Source organism: Erinaceus europaeus, chromosome 15 (genome assembly GCF_950295315.1).
Source record: "Erinaceus europaeus chromosome 15, mEriEur2.1, whole genome shotgun sequence".
NCBI lineage: Eukaryota > Metazoa > Chordata > Mammalia > Eulipotyphla > Erinaceidae > Erinaceus > Erinaceus europaeus.
This window is the reverse complement of record NC_080176.1, coordinates 348859-376150: the sequence shown is the minus strand read 5'-3', so window position 1 is coordinate 376150 and position 27292 is coordinate 348859. Positions and strand designations below refer to the sequence as shown.

The 27292-nt window shown below is 49.6% G+C and overlaps 1 protein-coding gene across 3 annotated transcripts in view; it reads left to right on the top strand.

Annotated features, from left to right (window-relative positions):
• ZC3H7A (zinc finger CCCH-type containing 7A) overlaps positions 1-25421 on the top strand; it is a 53685-nt gene extending 28264 nt beyond the window's left edge. For all 3 annotated transcript variants that reach the window (XM_060172350.1, XM_060172351.1, XM_060172349.1), the window contains 10 exons: positions 619-815; positions 1503-1603; positions 2483-2664; positions 3138-3214; positions 3912-4045; positions 4446-4551; positions 6734-6842; positions 13738-13871; positions 23312-23475; positions 24643-25421. In XM_060172350.1, the coding sequence (XP_060028333.1) occupies positions 619-815; positions 1503-1603; positions 2483-2664; positions 3138-3214; positions 3912-4045; positions 4446-4551; positions 6734-6842; positions 13738-13871; positions 23312-23475; positions 24643-24832 (1394 nt within the window). In that variant the 3' untranslated portion in view covers positions 24833-25421. The remainder of the gene's footprint in view (positions 1-618; positions 816-1502; positions 1604-2482; positions 2665-3137; positions 3215-3911; positions 4046-4445; positions 4552-6733; positions 6843-13737; positions 13872-23311; positions 23476-24642) is intronic.
• Positions 25422-27292: the final 1871 nt, after the last annotated feature.

The following is a 27292-nucleotide window of genomic DNA, read 5'->3' as shown; positions in this document are numbered from 1 at the left end:
AAGGATCACTTAGGGGGACTGGGTGGTGGCACACCTGGCTGAGCGCACGTTACAGTGCGCAAGGACCCGGGTTCTAGCCCCCAGTCCCCACCTGCAGGAGGGAGAGCTTCACAAGCGGTGAAGCAGGGTTGCACGTGTCTCTGTCTGTCTCCCTCTCTATCTTCCCCTACCCTCTCAATTTCTTGCTGTCTCTATCTGATAAATGAAATAATTAAAAAAGAAAAAAAAAAGGTTCACTCAGGGCAGGCAGAGCAACTCATGTGGGTAGTGTGCTGCTCTGCCATGTGTGCAGCCAGCTTTGGGCTGAGCCCCCACTGCACCGAAGGAAATGTCCGTGCTTTTGTCCTCATGCACTCTGCCTCTAATGAGAGAGGAGGGTATGTGTTTGTGTGTGTGGTCACTGGAGTGTCACTGCTCTGCACTTTTTTAATGAGATCGGGACTTGAACCTGGGTCCAGTGCAAGGCAAGGGAGGTGCCCTTCCAGGCGAACTGTCTCACCGCCCCGCCCCCCCGCCCCCCCCCCCCCATTTTAGAAGAATCACCTCCTGTGAGAGAGAGCACAGACAGACTTCCCCTACCTGCACACTGCAAACACCCGGGATTCCCTATTCTCCTAGATGTCGCCGCAGAGGAGGAGTGCAGATACTCGGACCACTGCACCTTTGCCTACTGCCAGGAGGAGATTGACGTCTGGACGCTGGAGCGGAAAGGGGCCTTGAGCAGAGAGGCCTTCTTCGGTGGCCCCGGCAAGATCAGCCTGACTGTGTGCAGGCTCCTCCAGGAACACCCGGGAGAGTTGATATTCCTCTGCGAGGTGCCCGCTCCCCGCTTGTTCTCTGCTGCCTAGCTAGTCCAGGTTTCTCCTTCCTGACCCCACAGGTCCAGAGTGCTTAGTCTGAGGCCCATGGGGACAGTGGCTGCAGTCCTTGCAAGGGGCCACGGGGAGAGTTCATGTCACATGCTAATTCTGGCATGATGTGCAGTAGTGTGGAAGGCTATCAAAACTAAGAAGTCGTATTTTGGGTCCAACAAGTTTATGCTTTATAAAAAATCTGTACTGTATTGGGGATGAGAGTTAATGGAGGATAGTACTGCTGACACATGGGTATAATTTCTCATCTCCCTGTGATGTCTATAAACTATAGTCCAGGGAGTCCGGCGGTAGCACAGCGGGTTAGGCACAGGTGGTGCAAAGTGCAAGGACTGGTGTAAAGATCCCGATTTGAGCCCCCGGCTCCCCACCTGCAGGGGAGTCACTTCACAAGCGGTGAAGCAGGTCTGCAGGTGTCTACCTTTCTCTCCCCCCCCCCATCTTCCCCTCCTCTCTCCATTTCTCTCTGTCCTATCCAACAGCAATGACAATAAGAATAACTACAACAATAAAACAACAAGGGCAACAAAAGGGAATAAATAAATAAATAAATAAATATCAAAAGATATATATATAGTCCAAAAGTAGTGTTTTACATTCTTGTGATAATGGTTCTTTTGTCTGTTCCAGAAATGTTTTGATCATAAGCCTAGAATGATAAGTAAAAGGAATAAAGATAATTCTACTTCTTGCTCTCATCCGGTTACAAAGCATGAATTTGAAGACAATAAGTATGTTGACAGTTTCTTAATTGTTAACAGAGATTTCTTTATTTTAGTGAGAGACTTAGGGAGAGGCCAGATCCCTGCTCAGCCCTAAGAGATAATGGTGCCAGGGACTGAGTAGGGATCCCAGCCTCAGGCAGGAGTCTGCTCTGTCCCTTGCATGGCCTGGCCCTGGCTTCACATCTCTGAGATGACAGAATACATGTTTAGATCCAGGTAATGCCAGGCTAGTAGGCCCCTCCCTGCTTCGCTGTTGTTGTTTTGAAGGGCAATGATTCTTTGAACATATTAGCAGAATAGGAATTTAAAAGTAGATTTGGCTTGATTGGGGGAGGTAATATTAATTAATGGTTATACAAAAAGACTTCCATGTCTGAGGCTCTGTAGTCCCAGGCTCAATTCCTAACACCATTGTAAGCCAGAGCTGAGCAGGACTCTGGCTAAAAAAAGAGAGAGAAAAAAAGAGAAAGAAAAAAGAAAGAATAGGTTGGGCTGGGAACTGTAAAATGAACCAGGGAGAAAGTTCAATGGTTTTGGGAAATACTTTTCATGCCTGAAGCTCCAAAGTCCCAGGTTCAGTACCCCTGCACCACCATAAGCCAGAGCTGAACAGTGTTCTGGTTTGAAAACAAAAAATTATTGAGTTGAATGTTTATTACAGAATAGCATTTTTGGTGAATAATCTGCAACATGGGTTTGGTTATTTATAGTATAGTATTCACCCCCCTGCAATTAATCCAACAGTTGCAAAGAATTGCTCCCTTTTGGTTTTCTGATTCAGATTGAATGTAGATTGCATCTAGCACATAGTGTATCACATACTTTGTTATTTAGAAACCCTGTGGCAGAGCAATGTAAAACGTCACTCCATTTTACCGTTGGCAGGTGCCTTGTTCACATTTTGCGAGAGACTGCAGTAAAATATTCCAAAATACGTTCTTTCCACGGTCAGTGTCAGCTTGACTTATGCCGGCATGAGGTTCGGTACGGCTGTCTGAGAGAGGATGAGTGTTTCTACGCGCACAGTCTAATAGAGCTCAAAGTCTGGATAATGCAGAACGAGACAGGTGAGTCTGTCCCTGGCAGGCTCCCCAGGGCAGGGGGTGAGGAAGCAGTGCCACAGCTCCTGCCCACTTCCTGACCTCAGGGGCTCTTTGCAGTATGAGCTCCTCACGCTGATTGCTGACTCAAGTTCATGCATGCAGTACAGTTCTGTGGAAGGCTCCAAGGGCCATATCTGTGGCAATTCTGTTTTGGAAAGTTATAATGTGATTTAATTTATTTATTTACTTACTAGATAGAGGCAGAAATCATGAGGAGACAGAGAGGGAGAGAGAGAGAGACGGAGACTGGGACATACCAGCAGACCTGCTTCACCGCTGGCGAATCTCACCCCTGCATTCAGCCATGTGCCCTTCTGGTGTCATTTTCACTTCCCAAGCAAAGGGTTTGGGAGTCACTCAGGAGTTGAATCTGGCCATGGCCAGATAGGTGGACTGTTACATCACAACACCTGAAGGAAGCCCTGTTCATTTCCCAGGTATCTCCCATGATGCTATTGTTCAAGAATCAAAATGGTATTGGCAAAATTTGGGAACAAATGTGCCTGGAGCTAAGGTATTCTCTTTGTGTCCTTTCTGCAGTGACCCGAAGGATGGTAGTTGTGGGTGGCTGTAGTTTACTTTTACTGTCCAGGTTATTTTGTTGGTGTTTATTGAGTTGAGTGATTCCCAACATGTAAACACATTCTGAATTTTAGTTGGTTGTTCAAGAGAAAATGTAAGCATCAATAATATCTACAATGAACAGTTTCTTTTTCAACATAATTGGCAAAAACTGGTGTCTTTTCAACATAATTGGCAAAAACTGGTGTCTTGGAACCTTGGGGAGGGGTTGTTTACTACTCCTTACTGGAGTTGAGATGTTCTATTACTTTTGCTTGTCACTCCCAAACTAGTCCCCTAAACAAAACAAAACAAAGTATCATCTAGTCATCATCTCCAAAAATGCCTTTCATAAATTGAAAGTCTGGCATCTGTAATCTATTTCTATCAAACTTTCATTTGGGAGAATTGGAGATCTGGTTATCAGAATGTATGTATGAGTACACACACACACACACACACACACACACACACACATACACACACACATAATGGTCATTAAATGAGACAAAGTGTTCTAAAAATGTATCATAGTGTATCATAATGTATCATAGACAGAATGTTCTAAAAATGTATCATAGTTCAGTTTTTATCCCCAGCCAACTTTAACTTTTCTGCTAAAATTAAAATTGGTCTTTTCATTGCTCAAGGTACTTGGCAATCAAATAATGCCTGGATCTCTGAATATGAAGATCAAATTTGTATGTGCTCAGTGTCTGAGAAACGGCCAAGTTATCGAGCCCGACAAAAACAGAAAATACTGTAGTGCAAAAGCAAGGCATTCGTAAGTAGTGTGTGAATAGCGCCTGCTTCCTGACTGTCTGTCTCACTGGTATACAGCAGGCAAGGAAAGACTTAAAAAGGCCCGGAAGAGAACAGAGGAGAGATAATGTAGGAATAACCCTAGAGCCAAACAGAACGGATCTGTAGGTCTTGGTAGCTAAGACGCCAACACACTTCCATAGTGTTTTCCTGTACTCGGTCAGCTCTTCCATTTAGGGTTCATGGGGAATGTTTGTGTACAGATACCGACAGGCCATGGACTAACAGGAGTGTAAGGCATTTCTTGTGGAAGGGTTGAGAAAAAGAATCTCTGGTCCTTTGGGTGCCTCCTTTGCGCCCACCCCTTTATTCTGTGCCTTTTGTCGGTGTGTCTTGTTTTTTCTGAACTCCATTTTTCTTAGGTGGACCAAAGATCGGCGTGCCATGAGAGTGATGTCTATTGAACGTAAGAAGTGGATGAACATCCGTCCTCTCCCCACAAAGAAACAAATGCCTTTACAGTTTGATGTACATACGTAATTTTTAAGCCACTTTTTTTTTAATTAGGCATTTCAAATCATTAGCAAGTAGTCATGATTGAGACTGAAACTCGAACCCTTTCATTAATGCTCATCATGATGATGAAATGTAAACGCTTCTCTCTCATTCTTCTTCCTCATCAGAGTGGATGTGATCCTGTGACAGCTTTCAGATTGGCTAGAATGGGATGGGCTACTTGGAGGAAAAAAAAAAAAAACCTAAATGGAGGGGGAGAAACCAAGAAACAGTGATGATCTGACTGAGCTGTATTTCCCCAAAGATGAGTAATCTTGAAGAGGAAATGAGAGAGAATTCCATTCTGAGTGGATCCCTCAGCTTTGATATCAAACCCTTTCCTGTTGCTATGAAGGTGGATGTTGCCTTCCACTGATGATAATAATGGCTCCTAGCTAGGATGCCTAGCCTTCTAGAGCTTTCTGGAAGGCCTACCCTTGGTGTGAGAGGAACAAACTTCTCAGAGATCTGAGACCCCAGGCCCACTTAAAGGCAGGACAGCCTGTCGCTCGCCCGCACGGCTCAGTCGTGGTGCCTTGTGTGATTTTAGGGCTGGCTGGCCAAGCAAGACATGTGGCCTGTCTCTGGGCATCTTTCTCTTCTCAAGGAGAGGGCCTGGGGAGTCTGGAGTCTCCCTGGGTGACTTGCGGGACAGGGACTCTTGAGTGCTGGCAGGTAGTCATCCTTCTGCCCCAGTGGAAGAAATCAGGAGCTTTTGCTCAGAGACATGGCAGGTGGGATGCAGAGTCCACTCATGACAGGGTTTCCCTCTCTGATTCTCTGCCAGAAAGAACCAAGGCAGGTTGGCTGCCCGTCACCCTGAGTCCTGGGTAAAGCAGACAGAGCTTTCGAGGTCACTCTTTGAGGGTTGTGCACCTTGTGCTGGAAAACAGTGGAGCTCAATTTAAGGGTGTAATCTCTGATCTGTGTTAAGGGGGAGAGCCTGAGGGCAAAGCAGCTCCCCCATCTGTGGCCAGTCAGGTCTGCCCTATAGCATGCCAGTAGTTGCTTCCTCTTCCTACTGGGAACTGCTCAGGGACGCCTCCTTACTGCAGGAGAAAGGAGATTCCGTATGTGTGTAGCCAGTGTAGGGAAGTGGAGAGAGCCTGGGCTTCTGAGTCTGCCATAGGCAGCCTGATCTAGCCTGCTCCTCTGTAAACCGGACTCATGACTGTCACAGGGAGGCACTTGAGGTCTTGTCCTGAGCAGTAGCATGGCAGCTGCCTTGTTCTGCAGCTTCCTCACTTCCCTTTGAATGGCTGTGCTGCCGGTCTCCCCAGCAGTCCCTGGCCAATCCTCTCGGGTCCGGCTAGGGCAAGAAGGTGACAGCCACACTGGGTTGCATTCATGGGTGTCAGAGCAAGAGGTAGGACCAGCTCCCGCTGAGGCACAGTGAGACCAGGAGGGGCTGGCAGTCGGCTGCACTGCGCATCCCATGAGGACGGGAATAGCGCTGGTGTTTATAGTGGGTCACTCTGTGACGGAGCTTGGCTCTGTTCTCAGGAGCCACGGCACTTAGGGAAGTCGGTGCTCCCTGGCCACGCTCACTTGGTTCTCTGCATTCCCTTCAGAGAATCAGACTGCAGGTGACGAGGGCAGGAGCAGTGCAGGCACGGCGTGGGAGCTGGCCCAGTCAGTTGGGTATGGTGCCAACTGGGTTGTATCCCAGGTTAACGGCCAGTGTCAGCTACTCGTTAGCCTCATGGCTGAGACTTTTCTGTGTGACACCTTGGGGTCAGTTTGCAGCTTCTCCTCTGCTTCCCCTGCGTGCCAAGGAGGCGCCCCAGTCTCCCGGGGAGTGCTGCTCTCAGGACAGGGACAGGGACAGGAGACGCGGGTCACTTAGGGAGTGTTCTGCTGTCTTCATGAGTGAATCTGTACGTGTTTCCTTGCAAAGTGACCTTCTGCATTCTTAACTGCACCCTTCTTTCTCTGGGAGGTTTTCTTTTGAAGCACTCTGAGGTAGAAAACTCAATATTGTCTCCTGCAGGGCTGATATCTTATGGTGCATAAGTGGGGCTATAATCCAATCAAGTAGGCACAAGGGAACCCTACTTTCAGATCGTGTTCCCGATGTTGCTAAAGCAGAAATGTTAGGCATTCCTTCCCAGCTGTGCTTCCGTCTCAGAGCCTCTTCCTGTCTTTCCTCACACAGTTGTGCAATCATATTGCTTCTGGGAAGAAATGTCAGTATGTTGGAAACTGTTCCTTTGCACACAGTCCCGAGGAACGAGAAGTATGGATGTACATGAAGGAGAATGGGAGTGAGTTGATTTTTCTTTTTATTTATTGACTTATTTATTCCCTTTTGTTGCCTTTGTTGTTTTATTGTTGTAGTTATTATTGTTGTTATTGATGTCGGCGTTCTTGGACAGGACAGAGAGAAATGGAGCGAGGAGGGGAAGACAGAGGGGAAGAGAAAGACACCTGCAGACCTGCTTCACCGCGTGTGAAACACCCCTCTGCAGGTGGGGAGCCGGGGGCTCAAACCGGGATCCTTAACACTGGTCCTTGAGCTTCGCGCCACGTGCGCTTAACCTGCTGCGCTACTGCTGGGCTCCCTGATTTTTCTTTTTAAAGGTGTATTTATTGGGCTGGTGAGACAGCATAATAGTTTTGCAAAAAGACTTTAGTGCCTGAAAGTCTGACTTTCCCAGGTTCAATCCCTAGTACCAACATCAGTCAGGGCTAAACAGTGCTCTGGTTAAAAATACATAAGAAGTTATACAGAGATATATTTATTAGCAAGCAGCAATGAGGGAGGTGGTGGGGAGAAGGAACCAGAGCATTCCTGTGGCACAGGGAACTGTGCTGGGGACTGAACTCAGGACCTCATGCTCAATACTCCAATGCTTTATCCATTGCACCACCTCCAGGGTTGTAAAAGTTGATTTGTTGGGAGTCGGGTGGTAGCGCAGCAGGTTAAGCGCAGGTGGCACAAAGCCAAGGACTAGCATGAGGATCCCGGTTCGAGTCCCCGGCTCTCCACCTGCAGGGGAGTCGCTTCACAGGTGGTGAAGCGGGTCTGCAGATGTCTGTCTTTCTCTCCCCCTCTCTGTCTTCTCCTCCTCTCTCCATTTCTCTCTGTCCTATCCAACAACAATGGCATAAATAACAACAACAACAACAATAAAACAACAAGGGTAACAAAAGGTAATAAATAAATATTGTTTTAAAAAGTTGCTTTGGTAACTGTGGCCTTGATGGCTGTGAGAGCTCCTGCCCGCAAGGTCCTTCCCTCTCTGTAGACGTCCCCGCTTATTGCAGAGGCAAAGCTCAGCTAGCAAATGAAATAGTGGCACCGCTTTCTCAGTGGTCTGGAGTCTGGCCTCTGATGTGGGTGTGCTGTGAGGTCTGCCTTAGCTCTGTGTCCTCTGGTGTCAGAAGTGGGCTACTGAGCGTGGCCGGGGGAGATCTGCTTCTCTGCAGTTACAGAGTCAGACCCTCAGCTTATGTGAGGCTAGCTGCCCCCAACACCTGTGTACCTCTAGGTCAGGAGTGGAGGGGAGAGCAGGCCCAGGTCTATGGAGAAAATGTTGACACTTTTAGTAATTGGGGGAGGGGGCGGCACATCTCTCTGTCATATGCGGAGTCATGCTTGCGAGCCAGCACCCCACCACTGCCTGCCTACCTCCCAGACCACAGGGAAAGGATGTGTGGCTGTCAGACTTAACGCTGATTGTGGGGGGCTTTGGGGAGCCTCAGGCAGCATTTCTTTTGACCCCAAAGATGTCTGGCTACGAGAGGATCATTGTTATTTAATCTCAAGTAAACTGAGGGGCCGGTGGTGGCGCATCTGACTGAACGTACATATTATAATGCTGAAGGACCTGGGTTCAAGCCCCCGGTCCCCACCTGCAGGGGGAAAGCTTTGCGAGTGGTGAAGCAGGGCTGCAGGTGTCTCTCTGTCTCCTCCTTCCCTCTCAATTTCTGGCTGTCTCTATCCAATAAATAAATAAAGATAATTTAAAAGATTTTTAAAAAAGTAAACCTGTAGAAAGTTCCCAGCTGCTTAAGATCTGGAGTCTTGAGGTTTGTTCAGCGGCAAACATTACCATGCACAAGGAGCCAGGTGCAAGATCCTGCCCCTCCCTGCAGGCAAGGTGCTTCACGAGCAGTGAACAAGGTACTGTTGGGTGCTGGCACACCTGGTTTAGCACACATAGTACGATGTGCCAGGACCCAGGTTCGAGCCCCTGCTCCCTACCTCCAGTGGGGATGCTTTGCAAATGGTAAAGCAGGTCTGCAGGTATCTCTCTATCTCCCCCTCCTCTCTCAATTTCTCTCTGTCCTATCAAATCAAATAAATTTTTTTTTTAAAAAAGTGGTCTGGGAGGGAGTCAGGTCAAGCGCAAGGACCGGCGTAATTAGGTTCAGTCCCCCGGCTCCCCACCTACAGGGGAGTCGCTTCACAAGCGGTGAAGCAGGTCTGCAGGTGTCTTTCTTTCTCCCCCTCTCTGTCTTCTCCTCTCTCCATTTCTCTCTGTCCTATCCAACAACAATGACATCAATAACAACAGTCACTACAACAATGAAACAAGAGCAACAGAAGGAAATAAATATTTTTAAAAAATTTTTAAAAAGTGGTCTGGGGGGAGTCGGGCTGTAGTGCAGCGGGCTAAGCGCAGGTGGCGCAAAGCACAAGGACCGGCATAAGGATCCCGGTTCGAACCCCGGCTCCCCACCTGCAGGGGAGTCGCTTCACAGGCGGTGAAGCAGGTCTGCAGGTGTCTCTCTCTCCTCCTCTCTGTCTTCCCCTCCTTCTCTCCATTTCTCTCTGTCCTATCCAACAACGACAACAACAATAATAACTACAACAATAAAACAACAAGGACAACAAAAGGGAATAAATAAATAAAATAAATATAAAAAAATATTAAAAAAAAAAAGTGGTCTGGGAGGTGGCACAATGGATAGAGCATTGGACTCTCAAACATGAGGTCCTGACTTTAGTCCCTGGCAGCACACATACCAGAGTGATGTCTGGTTCTTTCTCTCCTTCTATCTTTCTCATTAATAAATAAATAAAATCTTAAATGAAAAAAGGCAAATATAGTCATCGTCAGGCACACAAAAGAAATCACACTGGAGAGAAGCCATATAGAGAGAGCCACATGGAGAGAATCACATGGAGAGTAGCCAGTGTGGTAAAGCATTCAGTACACGTCCTGTTCCCTTCAGGTACATAAAAGAGCTCACAGTGAACTGAAACCATGTGAATATAAAGAAAGGAAAAATCCACTTGTTGCAGTCATCTTTGGAGACATGTATGAACTCACAGTGGAAAGAAAGCCTACGAATAGAAACAATATAGCAGAATATTTAGCAGTTTGCATCCTTCTGCAGTTGTGAAAGAACCCAGTGGAGACCAACACCAAATGTAAACATTCCGTACGACCTTCAGTTGATCCGATTCCCTTTAGGTATATGAAGAGCTCATAGTGGAGAGAAACTCTTTGAATATAAACAACATATTAATGTATTCATTAATACCTGGTCACTTTCAGACACGTGAAACTACACACAATGGAGAGAAAACTTGTAAATATAGTCAACATGGTATGATTTCCAGTCATTTCAAAAATTCCTCAGAATTGAAATAGTGTATATTAGAAAAAAACGGCAGTCGGGCGGTAGCGCAGCGGGTTAAGTGGACGTGACGCAAAGCGCAAGGACCGGCGTAAGGATCCCGGTTCGAGCCCCCGGCTCCCCACCTGCAGGGGAGTCACCTCACAAGCGGTGATGCAGGTCTGCAGGTGTCTGTCTTTCTCTCCTCCTCTCCCCCTCCTCTCTCTATTTCTCTCTGTCCTATCCAATAACAACAACATCAATAATAAGTACAACAATAAAACAGCAAGGGCTACAAAAGCGAATAAAAATGTTTTTAATGTGCAGATCTAAAAAAAAGAAAAAAACACAATGAATATAATCTAGCTATTAAAATGTTTTGTACATCCAGTGATCTTTGGATGTACAAAACATTTTAATAGCTAGATTATTAAAAAGAGCTAACAATGGAAAAGAAGCATTCTGAATGTAAATTATGTAGTAAATTCTCAAGCTCTAAATAAATTTCTATTTGAAAAACTGGCCACTGGGAGCAGTGCTGGCACTGAGTTCCATGAATAACCCTGAAGGCAAAATAAATAAATAAATAAATAAATAATCTGGAATCTCTAGATTACAAGGGCCAGCTAGACTGCAACCTGCTACATTTTGAACCACATAAAAATTGAGTGGCCAACAAGGGCAGGACTTCTTGTTGGCGCTCTTGGAGTAAGGGCATCACTGAAGCCAGGCCTCTCTGGAGATGCCACCTTAACGTTTCCTCTTGACACTGGTCTGACGGAGCAAATCCAAGCCCATCTCTGACCTGCTGGCTGCTGCATTGATAGAAGTACTTGGGCCTTCAGCTAAACTGGGTTTTAACCCAAGCCGATGCTCATTGTCACACTTGTCTTATTTTAACATTAACTTTATGTATGACACATGGGAAAGAGAGTTTGACATGGGGGTTGGGGGCTGAGACCAGAGCACCACTCTGATACTCACGGTGCCGGTGACTGAACTGGGAAGCTCAGGCTTTAAGTCCAAAACTCTAATGGCTGAGCCATTCCCAAGCCACAGAACAGTAGTTTTTGTCTGTTTTGTTTTGCTTTTAAGTTGTTTTACTGGGAGCTAAGTGGTTGGTAGCATAATTGTTGACACATGGGTATGATTACTTTTCTCCTGATAGGTGTCAGCCAACAGCACCACCACCACCACCCCCAAAGCACAGTGGTTTGTTTTCTTTGTTGTTTTTGCCAGAGCACTGTTGAGCTCTGGCTCATGGGTGGTGAACCTGGACTTCTTTCCTCCACTGGACAGTAGTTGTTGTGCTCCTCCTCCTCTTCCTTCTTCTCCTTCGATTTAATAATGATAGACAAAACCATAGGATAAGAGGGGTACAATTCCACACAGTTCCCACTACCAGAGTTCTGTTTCCCATCCCCTCCACTGGAAGCTTTCCTGTTCTTTATCCCTGGAACCAGAATCATTATGGGGAGCAGAAGGTGGGAGGTTGGGCTTCTGTCATTGCTTCTCCCCTGGACATGGGTGTTGACCGGTGGATCCACACCCCCAGCCTGTCTCTGTCTTTCTCTAGTGCACAGTAGTTCTTAACAGGAATGAATTTTGCCACGTAACAGGCCCTAGCTATCATCACTGGGTCATGCCTGGAGCCTTTTGAAAAATTTACTTAGGAGTCAGGCAAGAGTGCAGAGGGTTAAGCGCACATGGCCAAAGCGCAAGGACGCATAAGGATCCTGGTTTGAGCCCCCGGCTCCCCATCTGCAGGGGGGGTCGCTTCACAAGCAGTGAAGCAGGTTTGCAGGTGTCTGTCTTTCTCTTCCCCTGTCTGTCTTCCTGTCCTCTCTTGATTTCTCTCTGCCCTATGCAACAACAATGAGCAATAACAATAAAAATAACAAGGGCAACAAAAGGGAAAAAATGGCCTCCAGGAGCAGTAGATTTGTAGTGCAGGCACAGAGCCCCAGCATTAACCCTAGAGGCAAAATATATATATATATATATATATATATATATATATATATATATATATATATATATATATTTGATCTTTTTTTTCCCCCAGGTTTTACTTTATTTTTTTTTTTTATTGTAGTAGTTATTGTTGTTACTGATGTCGTCGTTGTTGGACAGGACAGAGAGAAATTGACAGAGGAGAGGAAGCCAGAAAGGGGGAGAGAAAGACAGACACCTGCAGACCTGCTTCACCGTCTGTGAGGCGACTCCCCTGCAGGTGGGGAACCGGGGGCTCGAACCCGGATCCTTACGCCGGTCCTTGCACTTTGCACCACTTGCGCTTAGCCCACTGCGCTACCGCCTAACTCCCCAACTTTTACTTTATATATTTGCTTATTTAATTATATATATGAATATGAGGGGAAGGGGGAGGAGGAGGGAGAAAGGGAGACAGAGAACCAGAGCCACCCTCTGGCACATGTGCTGCCAGGGATCAATCTCTGGACCTCGTGCTTGAGAGCCTGAAACTATCCACTGTCACCTCCTGGGTTGCAACTTTTGACATTTTTAGTGAAGTGGTATTGGTTCACAAGACTCTATGTTTAAAGGGTGCGATTTCAGACCTTCCTGATGTATGCCGCCACACCAGCCCTGACCATGGTCCAGAGGAGCCCACCCCTCGCCTCAGCCACCCCTTCCCCTTGGCCTCAGTTCCACAGCCAGTGTCAGGGGCTGGTGTCCCGTTGAATTTGCTTCCAACTTTCCCCCTAGGTCCCTCGTGGGAGTGGCCTCATGGGAGGCACCGTGATTGTCATGACTTGGGGAGGATGCCCTTGGCGTCTCCTGGGTAGAATCCCAGGATGGTGAAAAACTTGTTACAAGCCACAGGACAAGCCCCACACCCTCCCTAGCAAGAGTTCTCTGGTTCCAAAACAAGTGCACGAGGAACACGCTGTTCTTGACATAGGAGGCAGCCCAGGGCCCCCCGACCGGACCAGACTCGCCTCTCGTGGTTGCAAATTATGGCCCAGCCTGTGGTGTCTAGGCTGTGGCTTGACTGGGAGGCTTCTCTTGCTCCTCTTCCTCAGTGACAGTGAAAAAGCATATGTGTTTAATGCCAGATGTTCCCCCCACACACACACACACACACCTCTTTCTTTTTACCAGAGCACTGCTAGGGTCTGGTTTATGATGGCGCTAGGGATTAAATTTGGGACTTTGAAGCTTCAGGCAGGAAAGTCTTCTGCAAACTGCTCCGCTATCTTTTTTTTTTTTTTTAAATTTATTTAAGAAAGGATTAATTAACAAAACCATAGGGTAGGAGGGGTACAACTCCACACAATTCCCACCGCCCAATCTATCTACCCCGACCTATCAGCCTTTCTTTTCAGCAATGCCCTAGAGTGGCTTCCGAATCGGAGACACACCCATAAGTGCCTCGCACTTACAGAGCGCTCATTATCGCAGGAACTCGACAGCCCTGAGTCAGGTCTCCCGCTGACTCAGATGCTTCAGCTTTCCACGGATCAGTTCGGCCTCTGCTCCATCCTCCTGGGTCTCTCACGGGGTTGTCCGCTTGCTTTAGAGAAGTGTGCAGTCCACTGGTGTTCTGAAATTGGCTCCTCCTTCCTTTAGTACAAGACATGGAGCAGTTTTATGAGCTCTGGCTCAAGAGTGAAAAAAATGAAAAGAATGATGACGTGACCAGCCAGTCCGGCAAGGAAAGCGGAAAGCAGATCCACATGCCTACGGACTATGCCGAGGTCACGGTGAGTACCCGTGGCTGCCTGCCTCCTGTGCCCAGCTGGTGGAGGGTCTGCCGTGACTCCCCCGCCGTGTCTGCCTCGTCTCGGTCCCCTGCCCCGGCTTCACCGTCCTCATCCTGCAAACTCCCCTGTTGGCTGGGAGACGGCCCCATGGATCACGGATGAAGTGAAGTGCAGGCTCCCCATGCACGAGGCCGTCTTCCTCCTCCTCCCTCTTCGAATTCTACTCTCCCTTCCACTTCCCTTCTTCCTCTGTCATCAGCATTATCATTCTTTTTTTTCTTTTTCTTTTTTTTGTCTTCAGGGTCATTGCTGGGGCTTAGTGCCTGCACTTCAAATCCGTTACTCCTGGAGACCATTTTTTCCCTTTTGTTGCCATTGTTGTTTACCGTTGTTATTGTTGTTATTGTTGTCACTGTCGTTGTTGTTGGATAGGACAGAGAAAAATCGAGAGAGGAGGGGAAGATGGGGAGAGAAAGACAGACACCTGCAGACCTGCTTCACCGCCTGGGAAGCGACTCCCCTGCAGGTGGGGAGCCGGGGGCTCGAACCGGGATCCTCGCTCCGGTCCTTGCTCTTTCACCAGGTGCGCTTAACCTGCTGCGCTGCCGCCCGCGCTCCCCCCATTATTTTAGTTAGAGACAGAAGGAGGTGCAGAGAGTGAGAAAGACCACAGCTTAGGCCTCTAGTTCGATGGGGGCTAGGCTGGAAGCAGGGCCGTGTAAGGAGAGAGCAGCACCCTGTCCGGATGAGCTATCTTGCCAGCCTCCTGGATCCTTGCTCTGGCTTTGGAGTCTGAGGATGTGGAGTCCAAGCCTTTGCTCCCCTTCTCACTAGTGGAGCCCCTGGGCAAGTCACAGGTGCAGCTTCAGCAAGGACAGTTTGGTGGGTCGGGCTGTGTGCTGCATCGAGAGGGCCGGCCCCGGGCTGGGCACAGAGGCACTGGGACATGAGGTGCCCGCACCCCCACCCACGGTCCCCAGTCCCCCTTTCTTACCTGCAGCCGGGCCTCCGTCCCCTGGGCTCTCCAGGTATACCGAGTCACCTGTGGTCTCTGACTGGTTTCCTTTTAACTGTGCAAAAGAGTAGAGAAGAAAACAAGAGCCACTCATCTTCAGCCCATTACCCGCAGTGCGCTGATATTGACAAGCTGGTAGGATGCCTGCGTTCCCATGCATACGGACCTGGGTTCAAGCCTCTGGTCATCTGGGGAGACGCTTCGCGAGTTGTGGAGCAAGTGCTGCTGGTGTCTTTCCTCTCTGTCTGACTCACTCCTGCTTAGGAAATGCTGCTGGGAGTGGTAGCTTTTTTCGGGCCCTGCAGGGTGAGCCCCAGCAATAACCCTGGTGACAGAACAGACAAAGGAGACGATTTGCCGTTTGTACCTCAGTAGAGTAAACAGACGTCACAGAGAAAGCCTGTCCCTTCATTGTCCCAAGTCCCAGAGGAGCCACATCCAGCAGGTGTGTCTCCAGGCCTAGTGACAGATTGTTGACACAGTGAGCCTAGTCCTGCCGAGTGGCTGCTGGCAGCTTTCCCTTGATTCCTGTAGGTCCCAGTCACGCCCTGGCCCGGCTGTGTATCTGCCTGGAGTCAGCCCCTATTCTGAGGCCACCTTACCTGAGCAGCGTCAGCCAAACTCGCTGGGCCTGAGATTCTCGCGAAGGAAATCCTGGGGGGGTGGCTCAGAAGTCAGTACACACACCGTTCCCTGGTGAGGTGCTGGGGTTGGTGTCTAACGCCACCTGGAAGCACTGTGGACAGCTGGGGGAGCTCTGTGGATGGCGCAGTGGTGCTATGGGGGTCTCTCCCCAGGTCACACACAGCTCAGCCCACCCCCCCCCCCGCCCGCAGAATGGGCTCAGTTTACATGCACTGAAGGAGGTGCGGCCTGACCATTTAACGTTGGAATGCCCTGGCCCTCCTGTCCTTCCTGCTCTTCCTGCAGGTGGAAATGCTCCCGGAGTCCTCGTGTGAAGCTGCCCTCTCCATCCTCACAGTAGACAGCCTTGCAGATCAGGCCCTGGCCATCCTTGCTGCACTCCCGGATGCTGCTCAGTCTGTTTCTCACTTTGTGCAGCTGTGCTCAGTCTGTTTCTCACTTTGTGCAGCTGTGCTCAGTCTGTCTCTCACATTGTGCAGCTGTGCTCAGTCTGTTTCTACACTTTGTGCAGCTGTGCTCAGTCTGTCTCTCCACTTTTTGCAGCTGTGCTCAGTCTGTCTCTCACTTTGTGCAGCTGTGCTCAGCCTGTTTCTCCACATTGTGCAGCTGTGCTCAGTCTGTTTCTCATTTTGTGCAGCTGTGCTCAGTCTGTTTCTCACTTTGTGCAGCTGTGCTCAGTCTGTTTCTCTCACATTGTGCAGCTGTGCTCAGCCTGTTTCTCACTTTGTGCAGCTGTGCTCAGCCTGTTTCTCACTTTGTGCAGCTGTGCTCAGCCTGTTTCTCTCACTTTGTGCAGCTGTGTTCAGTCTGTTTCTCACTTTGTGCAGCTGTGCTCAGTCTGTTTCTCACTTTGTGCAGCTGTGCTCAGTCTGTTTCTCTCACTTTGTGCAGCTGTGCTCAGCCTGTTTCTCCACATTGTGCAGCTGTGCTCAGTCTGTCTCTCCACTTTTTGCAGCTGTGCTCAGTCTGTTTCTCACATTGTGCAGCTGTGCTCAGTCTGTTTCTCTCACATTGTGCAGCTGTGCTCAGTCTGTCTCTCCACATTGTGCAGCTGTGCTCAGTCTGTTTCTCACTTTGTGCAGCTGTGCTCAGCCTGTTTCTCACTTTGTGCAGCTGTGCTCAGTCTGTTTCTCACTTTGTGCAGCTGTGCTCAGCCTGTTTCTCACTTTGTGCAGCTGTGCTCAGTCTGTTTCTCACTTTGTGCAGCTGTGCTCAGCCTGTTTCTCTCACTTTGTGCAGCTGTGCTCAGTCTGTCTCTCCACTTTTTGCAGCTGTGCTCAGTCTGTTTCTCACTTTGTGCAGCTGTGCTCAGCCTGTTTCTCCACATTGTGCAGCTGTGCTCAGTCTGTTTCTCACTTTGTGCAGCTGTGCTCAGTCTGTTTCTACACTTTGTGCAGCTGTGCTCAGTCTGTCTCTCCACGTTTTGCAGCTGTGCTCAGTCTGTTTCTCACTTTGTGCAGCTGTGCTCAGCCTGTTTCTCCACATTGTGCAGCTGTGCTCAGTCTGTTTCTCACTTTGTGCAGCTGTGCTCAGTCTGTTTCTCACTTTGTGCAGCTGTGCTCAGCCTGTTTCTCTCACTTTGTGCAGCTGTGTTCAGTCTGTTTCTCACTTTGTGCAGCTGTGCTCAGTCTGTTTCTCACTTTGTGCAGCTGTGCTCAGTCTGTTTCTCCACATTGTGCAGCTGTGTTCAGTCTGTTTCTCACTTTGTGCAGCTGTGCTCAGCCTGTTTCTCACTTTGTGCAGCTGTGCTCAGTCTGTTTCTCACATTGTGCAGCTGTGCTCAGCCTGTTTCTCACTTTGTGTAGCTGTGCTCAGTCTGTTTCTCACTTTGTGCAGCTGTGCTCAGTCTGTTTCTACACTTTGTGCAGCTGTGCTCAGTCTGTCTCTCCACTTTTTGCAGCTGTGCTCAGTCTGTTTCTCACTTTGTGCAGCTGTGCTCAGCCTGTTTCTCCACATTGTGCAGCTGTGCTCAGTCTGTTTCTCACTTTGTGCAGCTGTGCTCAGCCTGTTTCTCACTTTGTGCAGCTGTGCTCAGTCTGTTTCTCACTTTGTGCAGCTGTGCTCAGCCTGTTTCTCACTTTGTGCAGCTGTGCTCAGCCTGTTTCTCCACATTGTGCAGCTGTGCTCAGTCTGTTTCTCACTTTGTGCAGCTGTGCTCAGCCTGTTTCTCTCACTTTGTGCAGCTGTGTTCAGTCTGTTTCTCACTTTGTGCAGCTGTGCTCAGTCTGTTTCTCACATTGTGCAGCTGTGCTCAGCCTGTTTCTCACTTTGTGTAGCTGTGCTCAGTCTGTTTCTCACTTTGTGCAGCTGTGCTCAGTCTGTTTCTACACTTTGTGCAGCTGTGCTCAGTCTGTCTCTCCACTTTTTGCAGCTGTGCTCAGTCTGTTTCTCACTTTGTGCAGCTGTGCTCAGCCTGTTTCTCTCACTTTGTGCAGCTGTGTTCAGTCTGTTTCTCACTTTGTGCAGCTGTGCTCAGTCTGTTTCTCACTTTGTGCAGCTGTGCTCAGTCTGTTTCTCACATTGTGCAGCTGTGCTCAGCCTGTTTCTCACTTTGTGTAGCTGTGCTCAGTCTGTTTCTCACTTTGTGCAGCTGTGCTCAGTCTGTTTCTCACTTTGTGCAGCTGTGCTCAGTCTGTCTCTCCACTTTTTGCAGCTGTGCTCAGTCTGTTTCTCACTTTGTGCAGCTGTGCTCAGCCTGTTTCTCCACATTGTGCAGCTGTGCTCAGTCTGTTTCTCACTTTGTGCAGCTGTGCTCAGCCTGTTTCTCACTTTGTGCAGCTGTGCTCAGTCTGTTTCTCACTTTGTGCAGCTGTGCTCAGCCTGTTTCTCACTTTGTGCAGCTGTGCTCAGTCTGTTTCTCACTTTGTGCAGCTGTGCTCAGCCTGTTTCTCTCACTTTGTGCAGCTGTGCTCAGTCTGTCTCTCCACTTTTTGCAGCTGTGCTCAGTCTGTTTCTCACTTTGTGCAGCTGTGCTCAGCCTGTTTCTCCACATTGTGCAGCTGTGCTCAGTCTGTTTCTCACTTTGTGCAGCTGTGCTCAGTCTGTTTCTCACTTTGTGCAGCTGTGCTCAGCCTGTTTCTCTCACTTTGTGCAGCTGTGTTCAGTCTGTTTCTCACTTTGTGCAGCTGTGCTCAGTCTGTTTCTCACTTTGTGCAGCTGTGCTCAGTCTGTTTCTCACATTGTGCAGCTGTGCTCAGCCTGTTTCTCACTTTGTGTAGCTGTGCTCAGTCTGTTTCTCACTTTGTGCAGCTGTGCTCAGTCTGTTTCTACACTTTGTGCAGCTGTGCTCAGTCTGTCTCTCCACTTTTTGCAGCTGTGCTCAGTCTGTTTCTCACTTTGTGCAGCTGTGCTCAGCCTGTTTCTCCACATTGTGCAGCTGTGCTCAGTCTGTTTCTCACTTTGTGCAGCTGTGCTCAGTCTGTTTCTCACTTTGTGCAGCTGTGCTCAGTCTGTTTCTCTCACATTGTGCAGCTGTGCTCAGCCTGTTTCTCACTTTGTGCAGCTGTGTTCAGTCTGTTTCTCACTTTGTGCAGCTGTGCTCAGTCTGTTTCTCACTTTGTGCAGCTGTGCTCAGTCTGTTTCTCTCACTTTGTGCAGCTGTGCTCAGCCTGTTTCTCCACATTGTGCAGCTGTGCTCAGTCTGTCTCTCCACTTTTTGCAGCTGTGCTCAGTCTGTTTCTCACATTGTGCAGCTGTGCTCAGTCTGTTTCTCTCACATTGTGCAGCTGTGCTCAGTCTGTCTCTCCACTTTTTGCAGCTGTGCTCAGTCTGTTTCTCACATTGTGCAGCTGTGCTCAGTCTGTTTCTCTCACATTGTGCAGCTGTGCTCAGCCTGTTTCTCCACATTGTGCAGCTGTGCTCAGTCTGTTTCTCACTTTGTGCAGCTGTGCTCAGTCTGTTTCTCACTTTGTGCAGCTGTGCTCAGCCTGTTTCTCTCACTTTGTGCAGCTGTGTTCAGTCTGTTTCTCACTTTGTGCAGCTGTGCTCAGTCTGTTTCTCACTTTGTGCAGCTGTGCTCAGTCTGTTTCTCACATTGTGCAGCTGTGCTCAGTCTGTTTCTCACTTTGTGCAGCTGTGCTCAGTCTGTTTCTCCACATTGTGCAGCTGTGCTCAGTCTGTCTCTCCACTTTTTGCAGCTGTGCTCAGTCTGTTTCTACACTTTGTGCAGCTGTGCTCAGCCTGTTTCTCCACATTGTGCAGCTGTGCTCAGTCTGTCTCTCCACTTTTTGCAGCTGTGCTCAGTCTGTTTCTCACTTTGTGCAGCTGTGCTCAGTCTGTTTCTCACTTTGTGCAGCTGTGCTCAGTCTGTTTCTCACTTTGTGCAGCTGTGCTCAGCCTGTTTCTCACTTTGTGCAGCTGTGCTCAGTCTGTTTCTCACTTTGTGCAGCTGTGCTCAGCCTGTTTCTCACATTGTGTAGCTGTGCTCAGCCTGTTTCTCACTTTGTGCAGCTGTGCTCAGCCTGTTTCTCACATTGTGCAGCTGTGCTCAGCCTGTTTCTCACTTTGTGCAGCTGTGCTCAGTCTGTTTCTCACTTTGTGCAGCTGTGCTCAGCCTGTTTCTCTCACTTTGTGCAGCTGTGTTCAGTCTGTTTCTCACTTTGTGCAGCTGTGCTCAGTCTGTTTCTCACTTTGTGCAGCTGTGCTCAGTCTGTTTCTCTCACTTTGTGCAGCTGTGCTCAGCCTGTTTCTCCACATTGTGCAGCTGTGCTCAGTCTGTCTCTCCACTTTTTGCAGCTGTGCTCAGTCTGTTTCTCACATTGTGCAGCTGTGCTCAGTCTGTTTCTCTCACATTGTGCAGCTGTGCTCAGTCTGTCTCTCCACTTTTTGCAGCTGTGCTCAGTCTGTTTCTCACATTGTGCAGCTGTGCTCAGTCTGTTTCTCTCACATTGTGCAGCTGTGCTCAGCCTGTTTCTCCACATTGTGCAGCTGTGCTCAGTCTGTTTCTCACTTTGTGCAGCTGTGCTCAGTCTGTTTCTCACTTTGTGCAGCTGTGCTCAGCCTGTTTCTCTCACTTTGTGCAGCTGTGTTCAGTCTGTTTCTCACTTTGTGCAGCTGTGCTCAGTCTGTTTCTCACTTTGTGCAGCTGTGCTCAGTCTGTTTCTCACATTGTGCAGCTGTGCTCAGTCTGTTTCTCACTTTGTGCAGCTGTGCTCAGCCTGTTTCTCCACATTGTGCAGCTGTGCTCAGTCTGTCTCTCCACTTTTTGCAGCTGTGCTCAGTCTGTTTCTACACTTTGTGCAGCTGTGCTCAGCCTGTTTCTCCACATTGTGCAGCTGTGCTCAGTCTGTCTCTCCACTTTTTGCAGCTGTGCTCAGTCTGTTTCTCACTTTGTGCAGCTGTGCTCAGTCTGTTTCTCACTTTGTGCAGCTGTGCTCAGTCTGTTTCTCACTTTGTGCAGCTGTGCTCAGCCTGTTTCTCACTTTGTGCAGCTGTGCTCAGTCTGTTTCTCACTTTGTGCAGCTGTGCTCAGCCTGTTTCTCACATTGTGTAGCTGTGCTCAGCCTGTTTCTCACTTTGTGCAGCTGTGCTCAGCCTGTTTCTCACATTGTGCAGCTGTGCTCAGCCTGTTTCTCTCACTTTGTGCAGCTGTGCTCAGCCTGTTTCTCCACATTGTGCAGCTGTGCTCAGCCTGTTTCTCACTTTGTGCAGCTGTGCTCAGTCTGTTTCTCACTTTGTGCAGCTGTGCTCAGCCTGTTTCTCTCACTTTGTGCAGCTGTGCTCAGTCTGTTTCTCACTTTGTGCAGCTGTGCTCAGTCTGTTTCTCACTTTGTGTAGCTGTGCTCAGCCTGTTTCTCACATTGTGTAGCTGTGCTCAGCCTGTTTCTCACTTTGTGCAGCTGTGCTCAGCCTGTTTCTCCACATTGTGCAGCTGTGCTCAGCCTGTTTCTCACTTTGTGCAGCTGTGTTCAGCCTGTTTCTCCAAATTGTGCAGCTGTGCTCAGCCTGTTTCTCCACTTTGTGCAGCTGTGCTCAGCCCCTCCTCCTCAGGCTCTTTCTGGGCTCAGGTTCTCACCAGGAGACGTATATTCTTTTTAATTGTTATTATTCTTAGTTTTTATGTGTCTGTTTGTTTAAGAAACTGGGTGTTTGAGCATGTGTGATTTCCCCGCTCTAGGACATTTTTCATCCAGCTAGAGACACACAGAGAGAGTGAGTGTGAGTGTGTGTGAGATAGAGTGTGTGTGTGAGTGTGTGAGGCAGGCTGAGACACCTTAAGACCAGAGCTTTCTCTGATGCCATAGCACCTCCCATGTGGTGCTGGGGACCTCGAGACTGGCAAAGCGAGCCCTTAACCTTGTGAGCTCTCTCTCCAGCCATCATCATCATCATGTTCTGGCTGTGCCAAGGAATGGACCCAGGGGCATGTGTGACACTGCTACGCCACTTCCTCAACTCAGTTTTTTAAAAACATATATTTGGGGGAGTCGGGCGGTAGCGCAGCGGGTTAAGTGCACGTGGCGCAAAGCACAAGGACCGGCATAAGGATCCCGGTTCGAGCCCCCAGCTCCCCAGCTGTAGGGGAGTCGCTTCACAGGCGGTGAAGCAGGTCTGCAGGTGTCTGTCTTTCTCTCCCCCTCTCTGTCTTCCCCTCCTCTCTCCACTTCTCTGTCCTATCCGACAACGACGACATCAGTAACAATAATAACCACAACAATAAAAAAAGGGCAACATAAGGGAAAATAAATATTAAAAAAAGAAAAAAAAACATGTATTTGGGCTGAGAGACAGCATAGTGATTCTGCAACAGACTTTCGTGCCTGGGGCTCTCAGGTCCCAGGTTCAGTCCCCAGCACCACCATCAGCAGAGCTGAGCAGGGCTCTCGTATCTCTATCTCTCCCCTCTCTCTGTATCTTTCTCTTTGTCTCTCATTAAAATAAATATTGAATCTCTAAAACGTAAATTTGTTTATTTGTTTTAGATAGGGACAGAGAGAAATCGAGAGGGAAGGGGGTTAGAGAGGGGCAGAGACAGAGAGCCACCTCTAAACCTGCTTCTGCTCATGAAACCCCCCCCCCCCCCCCGCAGGTGGGGACCAGGGGACTGAGCCCAGCTCTTTTCACATGGTAATGTTTGCATTCAGCTGGGTATGCCATCACCCAGCCCCACCCGAGCTCAATTTTATTCTGTATTCTAAAAAATATTTTATTTATTATGGATAGAGACTGAGAGAAGTTGCGAAGGAAGGGGAGATAGAAAAGGGAGGGACCGGGTGGTGGCACAGCTGGTTGAGCACATGTAGTACAGTGGACGAGGACCCAGGTTCAAGCCCCCGGTTCTCACCAGGAGGAAAGCTTTGCAAGTGGTGAAGTAGGGCTGCAGGTGTCTCTCTGTCTCCCTCCCTCTCTATCACCCTCTTGATTTTAGCTGTCTCTATCCAATAAATAAAGATGATTTAAAAAGATAAAAAGGAAAAGGGAGAGAGAGAGAGATACCCGCAGCCCTGCCTCACTGCTTGTGAAGCTTCCTCCCTGCAGGTAGGGATCAGGGGGCTTGAACCTGTGTCCTTGAGCATCATAACTGTAGCTCAACCAGGTGCACTACCACCTGGCCCCAACTCTGTATTTTCTGTGAGAGGGGAGAAGGCAGACAGCACCACAGCACCAGCCTTGCAGCTTCCCCATGCGGTTTGGGGGCTTAATGCGTAGACTCGCCCAGACCTCCTGGGCCACACTCCCCTGCCGGACAGTGGGGTGCGGGCAGGTCGCTCCCGCACCTGCCTGGCGGTGGGCTCGGGGCTGCAGGCGACACCAGCTGATGGCCAAGCGTGTCCCCACACAGGCGGACTTCCACTGCCGGGTGTGTGGGAAGAACTGCAACAGCGAGAAGCAGTGGCAGGACCACGTCTCTTCCGAGAAGCACAAAGAGAAGGTCTTCCACATGGAGGACGACCAGTACTGCTGGCAGCACCGCTTCCCCACCGGCTGCTTCAGCATCTGCGACAGGTACGGGCATCCTCCCTGCCCACTGCTCACTGAGGCCCCCAGAACTCGGCCACTTCCTAACACTCCCCTCGGGGTGACACGTATCTCTGTCTGCTGAGAATGAGCGTGGGGGTCCCCGCGGCCACAAGCTGAGGTGCGGTCGAGACTGGCAGTTCTGAAGCCACCCTGGATCGATACCTCCCCAATTACAAATGGACCTTGTGGGTCGAAGGGCCCCACCACTGAAGCTGGAAGGGACAGTGTCTCCCTGCAAAGGGAGATAGCCCTTACTCCTCCTGTTTTGCCAGATCACTGCTTGCATCTTGTTTCCAAATTTAGGCCCAAAGTAAAGAACTGACCAAAATCAACATTTACCTAACACCACTTTTTTCTTTCTCCACCAGCAGGGGCCACTGGCTTCTGGGGAGGACAGGCTTTGAACCTGAAGCTCTCATCTGCCTGCCTCAGAGTCCACAGGCAGAGCCACTACACCAGCTTGGCAGCCTTTTTTTTTTTTTTTTTTTGCTTTTTAAGCTTTATTATTTCACAGGGTGGAGAGAGTTAGCAGGAGTGCCCAGAGCTTCGCTGCAGCACTGCTTCAGAAAGGGCTGTGGTCTGCTCTACCCCACTCATCAGTATCTTTTTCTGTTCTATTTATATATATATATATATTTAACTTACTCTTATGAGTTGGCCAGAGACAGAGAGAAATGGAGAGAGAGGACATAGATATTGAATAAGAGACACCTACAGCCCTGCTTCACCACTCGTGAAGCTTCCTTAATGTAGGTGGGGACCAGGGGCTTGAACCCGGGTTCTTATACATGGTGACGTGCACTCAACCATGTGCACCACCACCTACCCCAACCACGATTTATCATGACAAACATTTCAGTAGTTGAAAGTATTAACGTTCCGTGTGTGTGTGTGTGTGTGTGTGTGTGTCTCAGGGCTGTAAAATAATCATTTTCCTGAGTTTGAGACTTTGTAGCAGGACTGGACAGAGCACAGGCTGGCTTGTGAGACAGCCCTGGTTCAGTGCCCCAGCAGCGCCCAGACTAAGAGCTGAGTGGCTCCGACTCTTGAAAGCCTGGGAGTGGAGTTTTGAGTCAGCCACGAAGTTAGGGGTGTCCCTGTGGAGCTGGGCGGACTGTCACCTGGGCTGCTAACCAGGCTGCGTCCACACAGGTTTATGAGCGGCACCTGCTCGGAAGGCAGCGGCTGCAGGTTCGCGCACGGGAACGCTGAGTTGCGCGAGTGGGAAGAGCGCAGAGATGCCTTGAAGATGAAGCTCAGCAAAGCCAGGAAAGACCACCTAATAGCCCCCAACGATAACGATTTTGGAAAATATAGTTTTTTGTTTAAAGACTTAAACTAACATGCTGGCTTTGATGTCTGTCACCCAAGCAGAACACGGACCAGATGTGAGAACAAACGGAGCGTGTTGGCAGGCAAGTGGCAGGCTGCTGTGGACTTTCTGCTTGTCTTGGTGTCTGGAGGGGTCCCCACCCCCCAACAGCAGCCCCCACTAGGTAGGAAAGCAGGCTGTCGCTCAGGGACGGTCACTTCTCACACCACCAGAGGCACCCAGTGTGAAGCGACCACTGCCCTGTTGCCATGTTACGAAGAGACTTGGGAGTGAAGAGTGTTGGGACCAGCGTGGGGCGATTTAAGTGGCTTTCAGCACTGGTCCCTCTCACAAGCCACCGTGACTAGAGGCTTGACACTTGTTCTGCTCGGCCCAAGAGGGATGAAATTCTTCACGCTTTAAGCGGAAGTGAAATTTAATACAATAATAAAATTTGCTACTTAATCTGTATACATAGGTCGTTAAAGGAAAAAGAAAAAAAAAAAGGATTTTCTTAACTCGGATTTTAAGCCAAATAACCATTTAACACTAATATGTTAAATGGGGTATTCTTCTGTATTTGTACATTTCACTCTAATAAGGGAACTGAGAATCATGAGCACTGAATTTTTTTTGAAAAGTAATTCAAATTTTATTTCCTGGTCTTTTTGCTGTTCCGATGATGATTTTGAATGATTCAACTTGTACTGTTGGTATTGTGTAGTGTGTGGACCAATACTGCCTGTAATAAAGATTTTATAGATAGGTCTCTCACATTTCGTTGTATTCCACCCTAAAGGACTGCTGCACGTAGGAACAGCAGTGGATGGTGCAGTGCACAAAGTGCTCGACTCTCAGACACGAGTTCAATCCCCAGCATCAGACGCACCCGCGCTGCTCGCTCTCTCTCCCGCCCTTGCATGGCCCTTCCCGCGTGGCCGAGCCGAAGCACACGCGCAGGGGCCCGGCGGCGGAGCGCCCGCCTAGGCGCACACACAACTGAGCGCGGAGACACACAAGCACCCGGGTTCGAGCCCCGGCTCCGCACCTGCAGCGCGACGTCTCACGAGCGGCGGGACAGGGCTGCAGGTGTCTGTGTCTCCCCCTCCACTCTCAATTTCTCTGCCCGATCAAACAGGAAAAAAGAAAAGGAATGGCCGCCAGGAGCGGTGGGTCCGCAGCAGTACCCCGACAGGCAAGAGGACGCCAAGTTGCGCAGAGCACGGGCGGTGGGGGCCCTTCTCCGCCTCGCCTTCCGCGCAGCTGGCCTTACTGCTGTTCTCCTGGTGGCTATTTCCTAACTTGTTTACGCCAGCACACTTCTGCAACCGTGGCCGGGTGCATCTCCTTGTCTCCCAGGCGCACGGTGCAGCCCCGGCCAAAAGGCGCCAGCCCCGCGGCCTCCTTTCGTGGCCGGTCGCCGCGTGCAGGCGCAGCAGCAGGGGCCCGGCGGTGCGGGACCGTCTCCAGGCAGCCGCGGGCAGGGGCAGGGTCTATGGAGTGAAGGTGGCGGGTTCTGTTCAAGCTCGCGGAGCGGGGCCTGTAGGATGAAGCTGTTCTTCTTCTAGCGTTTGCCTTTCTTCCGTAGCCAGTCGACAGCGTCAGGTGGAGCCTGATGTCAAGTTTCGAGACCTCCTTTGAATCTGGAGAGGTGGCAGTCGTTGACTATGTGGGTCATAGTCTGTCTGGAGCCGCAGGGGCAGTTCGGGTCGTCTCTGGCTCCCCAGCGATGGAACATAGCGGCGCACCGGCCATGGTCTGTTCAATAGTGATTGAGGAGGGCCCAATCATAACGTGCTAGGTCAAAGCCGGGTGGACGCTCGCAGGGGTCTGTGATGAGGTGTTTGTTCTTTAACTCAGCTGACTGCCAGCTCTGTTTCCAAGAGACTGGAACAGAGAAGTTCAGTGTAGGCGTAGGGGACCAGATTGGGTGACGCGATGTCAAGCGTTGGACAGGGTGGGCGAAGATCTCCGCGTATATTGGCAGGTCCGGTCGAGTGTAGACGTGGGAAATGAACTTAGATGATGCCGCATCCCGACGAATATCTGGCGGGGCGATGTTGCTAAGAACTGGCAGCCATGGAACCGGGGTGGAATGGATGGTTCCAGAAATTATCCTCATGGAGGAATATAATTTGGAATCGACCAAGTGGACATGGGGGCTACGGAACCATCCTGGGGCACAGTATTCTGCAGCGGAATAGCATCATGCCAGAGATGATGATCACAGTGTGGAAGCGCTCGCGCCCCATGAGGAGCTGGCCAGTCTTGCAATGATGTGATTCCTCGCGCCCACCTTTGCTGCAGTTTTTATGAGATGTTCGTGAAATGACAGGGTGCGATCGAGAGTAACGCCAAGATAGAGCTGTGGGGAAGCAGAGCAAGTTCGCACATGCTCACTGAGAGGAACGGGGATCTGCCAAGCGAAGGCGGCGGGGAGCCCGAGTTCTGCATGCTCACTTGGAGGGGCAGGCCCTACGGAGTGAGTTC